At 46.9% G+C, this 12,730-nt stretch overlaps 1 protein-coding gene across 1 annotated transcript; it reads right to left on the bottom strand.

Annotated features, from left to right (window-relative positions):
• Nucleotides 1-11,560: 11,560 nt before the first annotated feature.
• On the bottom strand, nt 11,561-12,730 carry LOC124349065 (transcription factor HES-4-B-like). Its single transcript, XM_046799566.1, has 3 exons — nt 12,536-12,730; nt 12,355-12,441; nt 11,561-12,282 (listed from the first exon to the last, which is right to left on the bottom strand). The coding sequence occupies exons 1-3, from the start codon at nt 12,587-12,589 to the stop codon at nt 11,704-11,706; spliced, it is 720 nt and encodes a 239-aa protein (XP_046655522.1). The 5' UTR covers nt 12,590-12,730; the 3' UTR covers nt 11,561-11,703.

The raw sequence follows: 12,730 nt of genomic DNA, 5'->3' as shown, positions 1-12,730 counted from the left end.
GTAAGACTTTTCTTAACAACTCAAAGCCTTTTAACACTGTCATGTTTCTATGCGATTTGTAGATGAAAAATAGGTTGTAAGAAAGTTTTAAGGGAATTGCTTTATTGCCCCACCTCCACCTCACATTTTACAGACACATATAAACATACATACACTTAAGTTAACATACATACACTTAAGTTAACATACATACACTTAAGTTAACCCGTTGGCTGCCACGCCATACAACCCGTAGGTTGTTCTTTACTACTCTACGAGCCACGTCTGAAGGATCCATGACCACAGTGGGACTTGCCATTGCTGACAAGTCCGGGCTGACACGGTGACAGACGAATCCATCACCGCATCGACAAGGGGGAACTTTGGTGCATTGCCTGATAACAGGCGCCTTGCGGCAAATTTTGGACTGGTGCGACTTTCCGACCCCGCGGCATGAAAACCACGAGGCCGAACAGCGCACGCAGCCCGTGCTGGGAAAACAAAGGCGTGGCAGACAACGGATTAACTAACACAAACGCAATAATTCCAACAATACGATGATCCACGTTGATGACGAGTCTCGGTGACGGTGGCGATTGTCACTTTCCGTTTTCCAGTGATGGTCCCTTCCCATTGCCAGAAGTATTTTGTTGGCGCATTCTAAATCAGATTTTTAAAAATTGGATAGGATTAAAATACAATACACGCAACCTAAATGTGAGTAACTTGTAAATGATGAACTTACATCCATTCACTCCACCGAGTTTCGTTCGCACCAGCAGAAGGGGCAACATCCGACGGACTTGTGACGATTTTTAAAGATGAGAAAATCCATCTTCTCGACGTCTCCTCTGCGTTACCTGGATAAATACAAAACAATTCTTATTAAGTGACATGCCAATAAAAGTTACATAATAGTCACATAATACATACAAGTTCATTGATCTGGTTTTTTTGCTCAAAACTTTAAAGGCTAGCTTTTGATTGCTTAAAATCTACCTAACAATATTGAGAACTGAACACATAACATAGACCGGAAGTAACCACAGCGCCTAAACCATTGAGCTGTCATCAAATTAAACCACATATTCATGATCTCCATGAAATTTGGGGTCGATTTGGTGTGATTTAAACGAAATCCAAAATTTGGCCAAAATCGAGAATTTTCCTGAACTATAGTTCAGGAAAATTCTCAAAACCGGAAGTATATTTATATTATATATATAAGGAACAATATTGAGAACTGAACACATAACATAGACCGGAAGTAACCACAGCGCCTAAACCATTGAGCTGTCATCAAATTAAACCACATATTCATGATCTCCATGAAATTTGGGGTCGATTTGGTGTGATTTAAACGAAATCCAAAATTTGGCCAAAATCGAGAATTTTCCTGAACTATAGTTCAGGAAAATTCTCAAAACGGGGTCGTCTGCTCTCGAACCGATCGGACGTGTGTAAGAGGTGCTCCTCCTGGTTTGGATATTTAGAGTGGAAAAACTCGATTCCTGTGCTGTGTAATCCACCACCACCATTAAACTTGCAGTGCTCTTCAACCTGAACTCAGTTTTGTCCACTTTGCTGCATTTACTTTATTCTGACATTCCATGCCAATCTCGTCCCTACGCACCACGCTACGGCTCGAGTCATCTCTCATCTCCGCCAGATGGCTGCTATCCAGCACGCCAACAACGCCACTAGATGGCAGTAGCCACTGTTCCTTTCTTGAACGGCTACTTCATATTGAGAATTGGGAATTGGAAGTTACTGATCAACCAACTGGACGAATTGCTCACTAGGCTTACTCGGCACTCGCCTATTTGCTTTGGCACGAGTGATTGGGCAAGTCAAGTTTTATACAGTTCCTCTTCTCATTTAATCAAGCCGGCAGAGCCGCCTCTTCTCTCACTGACCAGACCTACACCTAGCGGGATAACTCCCACGGACTCAAAGATCATACTACACCAGAGCTACTACACCGACCAAACTACACCACCCCTCCTACTACTGCGACATTGGCGATCTTTGAAGGCGTTCAGACACCTCCATCATCGAATTGCCCTCACACAGCACTCCAACAACGCCACTAGATGGCAGTAGCCACCGTTCCACCCTAATTTACACCAAGTTTGACTACTACTACACCAGAGCTACTGCACCGATCCAACCACACCACCCCTACTACACCAACCGGCGACTACGACTACGGCGACCACGGAGACGACTACGGAGATCGTTGAGGATCGAGCAGTAGACTGTATTGATTCCACTATAATTCCATGTTTGATCTGTGTTGCTAGCACCTCGCTGCGCGTGCTCCCTCGAATTGAATCTCTCTTCTATTCTGAATTTTATTTACTCCTGATTGTTTCTTATGATTCAAGAACGATCACACTTTTCCGTACTGTGAGGTTTCTACGACTGATTCTGATTGCTTGCGTCTCATAGCTCATGCCATTTGGTTGTTTGCTTGTTTGTTTGTTTGTGTGTCTCCTTCTCTTACTTGCCCTCCAATCCCACCATCCGGGCTTCAGCTGGAAGGAATCTGGACTCCAGACTGATGGTACTGAGGAGTAAAAGGTTCTCGGTAGATCACCTTTTAGCATTAGTACTGACTGGTGAACCAGTTTCACTTACCCGCTTTCTGGACTGGATTGCGTGAAAGTTTGGATCCGTATCCCAGTAAGGTCAAGGCGTAGCGATCGTCATTCAACTGACTCTCTCTTGTCTACGTCTGTTCCGTTGGCTTGGCACCATATCCCCTCTCTCTTGTTGTCTGATCAGTTGACTTGACAAGCACGAACCTAACACGAAAGGGGAATCGCAGGACTTCCCTCAACGATATTTCCAGCTACCCGTCTCTTGTCGCCCTGGTCTCGGTCATACTCGGCTCCTTCAGTTCTGACTCGAGGGAACAAAGGATAAATTGGGTCACTCTCGACGTGTTCGGTTCTGGCTCGAAGGAGAAAGAAGATTGCTCATTTCATTCTACGGTCCGTTCCCTGAAAAGTGAGGTGAAAGACGAAGGTGAGTGTGAAACTGGCACTGGAAAAAGATTTGAATACAAGAGAAATTCTTTATTCATTTCTAATTTGGAGAGAACGGCTAGAGAAGCGACGGACTGAACTGAACCGTAACCTACCGTCAAGCGGGGGAGGGCACGTTCAGTTGACGAGCTCTCATCGATCCTTCTCGACCAGTCCGAGCTATTATCGAACGGGTGAGAGGCTTTCACGATACGAGCGAACGGTAGAGTGAGAAGTCCACCCTCGATTTAGACTCAATACACCGTCCGCGGGTCTCTGACTATTCCCCTTGAGTGATCACCACACCGGCGACTACACCCGGCTACTACACCCAGCTGCCACACCCGGCTACTACACCCAGCTACTACACCCAGCTACTACACCCAGCTACTGCACCCGGTTACTACACCCAGCTACTACACCCGGCCACCACAGCCATGGCCTCCACGACAAAGGCTTGCGGCAACCCAGCCTGCCCGGTCACCTTCACCTCCGTTGGCAACCGAAAGAAGTACTGCTCCAGTGGCTGCTACCCCTCGGTCACCAATCGCGCAAAGCGCCCGGGTCAAAGCCTAAGCTCAACCACTGCTGCTGTTAACGCTCGCCTACTACCTAACTACGTGGACTCTCCAACTGGCTCTCCAACTGGCAGCAGCCGTGATCGATCCTGGGCACCTTCACCGTCCACCATCACTACCCGTGCCCTCTCACCAGTTACTCCTGCACGTTTGACGGGACCCTCGACGGCATCACCAGGCACCTCATCTACACCAACGAGACCGGCCCCTCGTAATCACTCCAGTCGGCCATCTCGTCGGCCACCTGATCGGGACCCTGGGATGAGCATCTGCATCACGGACGGCTCCATACAACTAGCCCATCCCCTTCCAGCAAAAGTCTTCTGCTCCACCTGTGGAACCTCCGCTCGATGGTCTGGCCGTAACTGCATCTCGGACGCCATTCGTCACTTCCGGACTTTCCACGGTAAATCAGTTAACGTTCTGGTTGAATGCAGCTACTGCTGCAACATCTCCGAAACCGTTCAGGCCGCCTTCTTCCATCAAGAAAAAGCGTGTCCTGGATTGGCCCCACCCGATCAACTCGACTCAACTAGCCCTGCTGGTGAAACTCAACTCATGGGCGACAAAGTCATCCTACTCTACCCTCCTCGACCCAGCAAGTGTCCTCTGTGTAGCTGGACCTGTGCTGGAACCCGTGCAGATGCGAACGGCACCCCTACGACCGGTGTGGCGGATGGTATAATCAGCCACCTCTACACTCACCACAATGGAATCAAGGTCACCCGTTTCTGGCGCTGCTCGAGATGCCTGGTCCTCGGAGGGGGCATGGCGATGCACCACCACCACAGACACCCAATTGAGGACGTCGACAACGTCCACTCAGTCGAAGCTCTCCTCTCACCGGCCGACCATTCCAACGCAGCTTACTGTTCTCCTGGAGCACACACTGGCTTGTCGCCAAACTCCTGCACGGCACACGACCATGACCTCTCCACGGCCTCCTCCTCCGACACGATTCGTATGACGGACGTCCCAGACATCCCATCAACAGTCGCACCTAGCCCGTGCCAAGTTTCACTGCCCCCGGTGGCGATGCTTGACTCCCGATCGGATACCCAAAGCCAACAACCTCCAGCTGCCATAGACACAGAGGCTACAGAGTCAACAGACTGCCAGTCAAACGGGAGAGAGGACGATCAAGCCACCAACCAACCCGAAGCCCCATCATCGCAATTTTTTAATAAATGGGAACCACGAATAGCCGCGTGCTCGTCCTTCGCCGACCTGGATCAAGCATCCACGGAATTAACAGCCGACTGGCACATGATGACCACATCGGTAGACGAGGCCACCACCACCCGCCCCGCTCGGCAGCCCAGGCCAGTCAGTGACGACCAACAAAAGAAGCGCCGGACCCAGTCTCGCCAGCAGCAACGCATCAAGCGACGGTCGAACAGTGCCCGCTGGTCTCAGATAAGCAGGATGCAAAAACTCTTCAATCGGTACCCCCGCCGGGCTGTGAGAAAAGTGCTTGGCGAGAACTCCCAAGCTTACACGGGGACAACTGAGGACGCCACCCAATTTCTGCGACGAACCTACACTCGCCCCCGACCATCTGCAGGGGAAGTGAATAGTGCCCGCCAAGCCTACGACAGTTGTAACTGGGCAAAGCCGTCACCAGTAGAATTATCCGTCCTGGCTTCTCCACCAACGAAAGAAGAGATCGCACAGAAGCTCAAGAGAGCCACCAACACAGCCCCTGGGGCTGATGGAATAGAGTACCGTGACATCATCAAGCTCGATCCGGAGGGGAAACTTCTGGAAAAGCTGTATGAGGCGGTTTGGCGCCTGGGCATACCCACGGGATGGAAGTCAGCGAGGACCATTCCAATCTTCAAAAAGGGGGATCCGACAGATTTCAGCAACTTTCGACCAATATCTCTCCTGTCCACTCTCTACAAGGTCTTTTCGGGTACCATCGCGTCGCGACTTTGTACGGTGGCCAGCAACAACGAGTGGCTGTCAGCCGAACAGAAAGGATTTCTCCCAGGAGCCCACGGAATTCAGGAGCACTCCATGCTTCTGGAAACTGCCATTGGGGAAGCAAAGCACCTCCGCAAGGATCTCACCATTTGTTGGCTTGACCTCGCCAACGCATTCGGCTCTCTTCCGCATGACTATCTGGAGGAACTGTTTAACAGCCTCCCAATACCCATCGAGCTCCAGTCAACATTGGCCGACATCTACAGGGACAACATATCTCAATTTGTAGTCAACGACGACCTCGTCCCGATTGCATCAACGTCCGGAGTACGGCAGGGCGACGGCCTGAGCTCCATCATTTTCAACCTGGCGGCTGAACCTCTCCTCAGGTGCGCAAAGGCTCCCAGCAACGCTGGATTTCCCATGCTTGGCACCACTGCCAAGGCTACCTCATATGCCGACGACATCTCGGTTATGGGGCAGCGCCCAGCCCAGCTCCAGATCACCATCGACGCTATGTGCTCCGTCGCCTCCACTTTAGGGCTCCAATTCAACGGAGCTAAGTGCGCGGCCATAACCTTCACCAAAGGCAAAGTGGACACGTCAGCCCCCCTTCGAATAGACGGAAAGCCAATCAGGACGCTTGATGATGGCGACAATGAGACTTACCTCGGGGTTCCAATTGGGTCCCGCCTCCTTTTCCGTCCTGCCACATCCATACCCGACAGCCTCGTGAAGGTTGCTGACTCTGACCTCGCGCCATGGCAAAAGCTCGAGGTCTTCCGCAGCCACCTTCTTCCCTCCCTCTCGCATCACCTAGCAACTGGTCGTGTCGAAAAATCTTTTCTACACGACCTCGACAAGAATTGCGCAGACTTTCTCCGTCTGGTGGCCAACGTCCCACACAATGCTCACACAGACTTCCTCTATGCCGATCGTCGAGCCGGCGGCCTTGGAGCCACGCGTCTCTCGGAGGATGCCGACGTATGGACAATCGCACGGGCGGCCCAACTTCTTGACAGCTCCGACGCCGTCGTCAGCTCAGTGGCCAGGGCGCAAGCCTCAAAAAACATCTACAACGCCCTAAAGATTGAACCAACCACCGCTTTACTGTCCGACTACCTCTCAGGCTCCCAAACTGGGGGTCTCTATGACATCCGCTTCGCTAGCACAGGAGCAAATACCTGGTCAAGGGCCAGGCGGGCCGCCAAAAGACTTAGGGTGAGGATTGACGTATCCAGCGACGACACAAAAACTTTACTGGTTGCTGACGACGTCTCCACAACCTCGGTCAAGGCAGTCCGGGGCCTCCGTTCCGTCATCCGCAGCCGACACACATCAAACCTCTGCTCAGCACCCCATCAGGGAGTCGTGGCCAAAGGACTCATGCTCGAGCTGAAATCATCCGACATGGCCCGCCTCATATCGTGCAGAACAACTCTCAATTTCGACGATTGGGAGCTCATCCATCAGACCAGGCTCGGTCTCCTCCCTCTCCATGGAGCTCCTGGATACCAACCGAGCGACAAGAGCTGCCGGAAGTGTGGTCGCCAACTTGAGACCACCACTCATGTCCTCAATGCCTGCCCCAACAACCTTCCCTGCATGACCTTAAGGCACGACGCGGTGCTCACTCGACTCAACGCCACCCTCACACGAGCAGGACACACCACTCGCGTGAACAAATGTTACGACGGTACCCTTCTCCGTCCTGACCTCCTCATTACTTCAGTCGAACCACCCGTCATCATCGACATCACCATCCCGTTTGATGAGCCGGAGAACCTGCAGTTGGCGCACGATGAAAAGGTGCGAAAATACTCTCCACTTACAACAACCATCCCATTCGTCGTCGGCTCACTGGGATCTTGGCTAACCTCAAACGATGCCATAGCAACAACACTAGGCATTACCTCCCGATCCTGGAACTCAACCAGGAGAGACACTCGCCTGCTGGCCATCAAGGGATCACTCGCAATTGCCAGGCAGCACATCTGCCGTCCGAACCAGGACCCCACAACACCGGCAGAGCAAGAACCCCAGGCCCAATCACCCCCTTCGTGACACTAGTCTTTGTTTTTCCACCATTTTTCTACATGTAACTAGTTCAATTCTATATTCGCAACACTATGATTCGCCATATTTTATTCTTTTCCATTTTGTATTATATTTCCTACATGTCGTGTATATGTTGTTTTACCACAATTTTTTACCTTTAACTAGTTCCATTTCATATTCGCAACACTATGATTCGCCATGTTCTATTCTTTTCCATTTTATTTCCTATATGTCGTTGCTCCAAAGTCGGAGAATATACACTTTTAAATTCTCAAAACCGGAAGTACGCGTACGTAAAAAACAAAACATGAACTTTACCAAAAATTTGACGAGGATCACGAATATGTGGTTATTTTGTGCGTCAGATGAATATTCACTAAACTACTGACTGAAATGAGTAAACCGGAAGTAGAAAAAAAAGCAAATATCGAAAATTTAACAAGTGAGCTTTGTTACTGGAATAGTGATTGTCAGTTATCACTAAATATTTCAACAAAATAACTGCCAATAAATGTAAAAAGAGATGTTCAAAGTTACTGAAACTGACTGTTTTGACAGCTGTAAATTATCAAAAAGCCATCTAGCGTTATAAAAAAGAAACGTCCAAGGAAAACTTTCTCTTGCGCGTAAGATGATTTTGGAATTATTACACAGACACAGAGTTTAACGCAACTAGATTAGTAGATAATCTACGAAAGTAATTCAATTGCCGGTACCTGGGCATAATCCCGTGGTGAGTGACTGCAGGTGTGTAACAGCGGAAAGGAAGCGATCACTGAAGTGGTCGAGAAAATCGCCAAGTGGCCAGTGAAGTACAACAAATTGTGTCTAGAAGCAGTGAAGCTAGATGAGAGTGCCTTGCGAAGGTAAGGATGGAGAAGAAAGTTGATGGAAGTCCCTCTTCCGTCATGGACAAAGGTCAGCATTGGCACAAAAATCTCCGTGCCAGGACCACACGATTCCATAAAGAACCTGCGTGCTCTGTAAAAAAAAAATGTTTTACATTAATTGTAATATAAAAATGAATAAAGCATATCAATCTTTACCTTTTCTGAGAAGCACACTGAAATGTTCATGATGAAAAAACCGTAAAAATGGAATTCACAGCAACCAACAGCACTACTCCACATGATGAGATAAATTTCTTGATGATAAAGAAAGTGTCATGTTAGTATCGCAGTAGTGTGGTGATGGGTGGAATTGTTACTTACCTTCATCATACGGGTGATGAATTTAGTATGGCATCAAGCACAACTGGAACATGTATGCATACACACAGCATTATTATGTCACGCTCTTCATGTCACTGAAACTCTAAGTAGCAATGGGACAAGGAAATTCTATATGTTATTTACAAATTTAGTAATTTACACAAATTTACCTATGAGAAATAAAATTCTACCTATCTCTTAACTGGGTTGCCTTCTAAACGAAGTAAAACAGCCATAACAATAAACATGCTGTTGCAGGGTACACCACCAAAATTGCGAGATTGAGAAAAGATCCTACGGTTCATGTGCAAGGATACCTATGTTATAAGAAAATCTGAATTGTAATGATCTGGTAGCACCGTAGCAGTAATGGGGAAATACCTTATCTCAGCACATTTGTATTCCTCTATGTGTGAGCTTCAAACACGAGTTTTAGGCTTTTGACAGCATGAGGATCTAACGGATGGTAATTGACTGAGCAGACTTGTTGACTTGTTGGAATGACTGACAGTATGCATCTAGAATTGAAGAAATAAGTTTGTACAGTATGAAAATAAGGAAACTAGGTAAAGATAAACCTACATAAGATACGAAGTTCAATTTGGTATTTGAAATCACAGGAATAAGTATAAATTAGCAACAATTTTTTCTTTTTTTTTTTTTTTTGGTTTGTAGGCACTGGTGAGGGGATCTTGTGGCCATGGGCGCGGTTGGCCCTTTCGCCTCGACGATGCTGTAGCGTTCATTGTTTGGCTTGTGTTAGCAACAATTTGTTTCGCTCATTTCGCGTCGTTTCACCATGAAAGAACAACATTGGCGACACTGGCGACATCTAGTATTGATGTCGGTGGAACCACAATATAATTATTAAGCATTTCTTTGTATGCGACAGTAGAACTCCAACGACATAAGAACTCCATTTTTAAATATTATTAAAAATACCCGACAGCTAGAACTCCACTACTCGACAATAGAACTTCAATAATTTGAGCTCTGGCTGTGCAACCAACATAGGATTCAAAACTCATTACCAGATGTCGCTAGTGTCGCCAATGTTTACATCGTGAAACGAGGCGAAAAGGGCAAAACAAATTGTAGCTAATTAAAACTTATATTCCTGTGATTACATATACCAAATTGAACTTCGTAACTTATGAAGGTTTATGTTTACCTTGACCAAATTTCCTTATTTTTACACTGTACCAACTTATTTCTTCAAATTCTAGATGCATACTGTCAGCATTCCAACAAGTTGACTTAGCGCTCAGTCACTTTTCATTCATTACATCCTCATGCTGTCAAAAGGTCAAGTCGAGTTTTAAAATACAAGAAATCACATGAACATAGCCTGCCTGTAATATAAATTTACTGCTGATAAAAAAGGACTAATAAAGAAATAAAAACTGTAGTTTAAAGAAGCATAAAATAACTTTTTTTTTGTAAAAATACTGTTATCCAAATTCATAGAGGTAACACGCGTACACCAGGCGTACACGGCGTAAATCAGGAACTGTTGAATTCCACATCCACAGATGGCAGCTATGTCCATTGTTTAGTTTAGAGAGTTTAGAGCTGGTTGAGACTTTCGATTTCATTATACTTGCTTGTGTCGTGATATACTTTGTAAATAGCGGCTAACTTTACCTATGACCTGAAAACAAAAATCGAATTTTGATAACAACTGTAAAGCGCAACAAACCTTTGAACTCGCTGTGTTGCCATATCAAAGGTTGGGCTCTCCTGACAGTCGAACCGTGCGACGTGAAAGAAATTGACCGCTAAACCGCACACAAATATATCTTTTTGCTATTCGAAATGTTTCAGTGAAGCTGGAAAGATGTCTCATTTATCCCAAATTATCGCGCGTGCTCAATTCTGTACAAGGTTTCTTCAAAATAAGGGAGGATCGAATACCGTCGGCAGACAAAGTCCGTCTTTGCTGTATGTTATTTCGGCATTGAACTACAGCAGCAAGAATCGTTCGTTTCACTTCAGATTTCCTTGTTTGAACAAAGACGACGGTGACCTAGTTGGCAGTCGGTTCACGGCCGAAATTGAATCGTCAAAAGGATTCGAATAACGAGGGCAGGGTGAATAGTGACCGTTGAGACCACTAAATATTTTTACTTCTTTCGCTGGAAATCAAAATAGCGGCTGTCGCTTATCCGCTTTTTTTAGAAATCCAAACAAAACAAAAAAGGAGAGAGTGCAGTAGAATGGAAGAAAGAAAAAAAAACTGGAAGTACGTACTTTTGAATTGCGCGCGGCAAACATCAACTAAGCTCATTTGAGTGGGAGCACAACGTCTTTTCGTCCACAGCCCAATTCGATCTGCTGGTGGCCGTTAGTCGTTATTCGTTTAGGAAGTAAGCCAAATTCTTGCCATGTGGCCAGCAGTGCGTCAAAGTGCTCAATTCTCCTCAACCACCTAGCAGCTTTTACGAGCTCGTTAAACGTTGTAATTTCCATTTTCTTTTCGGAACGCACAACAACGGCTGAAACTTTTTCCCATGCCACTCTCTTTGTGCACGCACAAATCATTCGAATTTGGAAGGGCGAAAGATCGACAGTTCTTGAATAGGCTAAAAACGAATAAAGCAGTAACCAGATATTTCCTTATTGTGATCAACTTGTACAGTGGAATGCAAATCATTTCGCGAATTCAGCTCTCCAATGTCAAGACCGTCCAGTAAACATATTCTTACTTTCGTGGGTAGGGGGGGGGGGGGGTGAGGCCCATCGAGATTGGAATCTGGAAAGTTGAGAAGAGAGATCATCGTGCAGAGATATCAGCGTTTAATCCGCTCGGAACACAGTTCAATGGATTCATCAGCATGTGTATGTACAAAAAAGATTTGTGTAAAATAGAAAGAAAGAAAGGAACACTCGAATAACCGTAATGGCATGGCATACTTTTGCACTTTAGAACCAAGGCCGCCAGACACTGCCGACCGAGTTTGTCGACGGTTGAAGCATAACTTGTTGATCCGGAGAAGAAGGTGGTGTGGCCGGGACAGGATTTGACTGGAATGACGACGATGGCGAGGAAGAAGAAGAGGAGGAAGAAGAAGGTGACTGTAAATCCATTCCGCCTGAAAGCCACGAGCAGGACGACGAGAAAATGAGAGCCAGGCGGCCATCGGACAAACGTGTCGGGGTGATGAGATTTGCATCCGCCGGATCGCCGTTATTGTTTGGCTGAAAGATCTTTTGCTTCCTCTCCTGGAGATGTTCCATCAAGCGTTCTTTGGTTAAATCAGAGACCGGTCCGTCCAAAAAACGACCAATGTCATGGCAACAGGCTTGATAACCGAGTCGATACGATTTGACGTCATTGTCGATCTTGCTGCCTTCCTTTCCGGCGAGTTCGGACTGCTCTTTTTGCTGCTGTAAGTGTTCCTCTTTCTCTTTTTCCAACGTCCGCAAATGCATAACTGTCAGCTCGAGAATGTCCGCCTTCTCGAGTCGAGACGACTGCGAAGCCGGATTCGAACTGTTGGCCTGACACCGAATCAAACAAGATGGAAAATTGAAGTAGCGTTAAATGTTAGAAACAAAAAACAAAAAACCTACTTCGTCCTTGATGATCAGGCTCTTGAGAACCGACAGGCTGTGATTGATTCGCGCTCGACGTCGCTTTTCCATCAACGGCTTGTTGGTCTAAACGAATCGATTGATCGGATTAAAATGGAATTTCAACAATTCAAAGAAAGAAAGAAAAAAAAAAGTCGAGCGAGATCAAAAACTTGCATACCCGGCGCTTATCACTGCGACTGCTTTTGAGATTCTTGTCGCTTTTGGCTGTCATGGCGTTTGTTGTTTTTGTTTCTTCTTCTTCTTCTTCTTCTTCTTCTGGGCTTGTTATATTCACAGACGATGTACGACAACACGCGACCACTCTCGACAACGAGTCCGAGACGACTGGGGCGACTTAATCAAGTAAAAACGA

Source organism: Daphnia pulicaria, chromosome 7 (assembly GCF_021234035.1).
Source record: "Daphnia pulicaria isolate SC F1-1A chromosome 7, SC_F0-13Bv2, whole genome shotgun sequence".
NCBI lineage: Eukaryota > Metazoa > Arthropoda > Branchiopoda > Diplostraca > Daphniidae > Daphnia > Daphnia pulicaria.
This window is presented reverse-complemented; position numbering and strand designations above follow the sequence as displayed.

Coding starts and splice junctions, on each gene's coding strand:
- LOC124349065 (XM_046799566.1), bottom strand. CDS start 12,589: ATGACAGCCAAAAGCGACAAGAATCTCAAAAGCAGTCGCAGTGATAAG. Junction 12,442..12,535: donor GTCGCAGTGATAAGCGCCGG/GTATGCAAGTTT, acceptor CGATTCGTTTAG/ACCAACAAGCCGTTGATGGA. Junction 12,283..12,354: donor GCCTGATCATCAAGGACGAA/GTAGGTTTTTTG, acceptor ATTCGGTGTCAG/GCCAACAGTTCGAATCCGGC.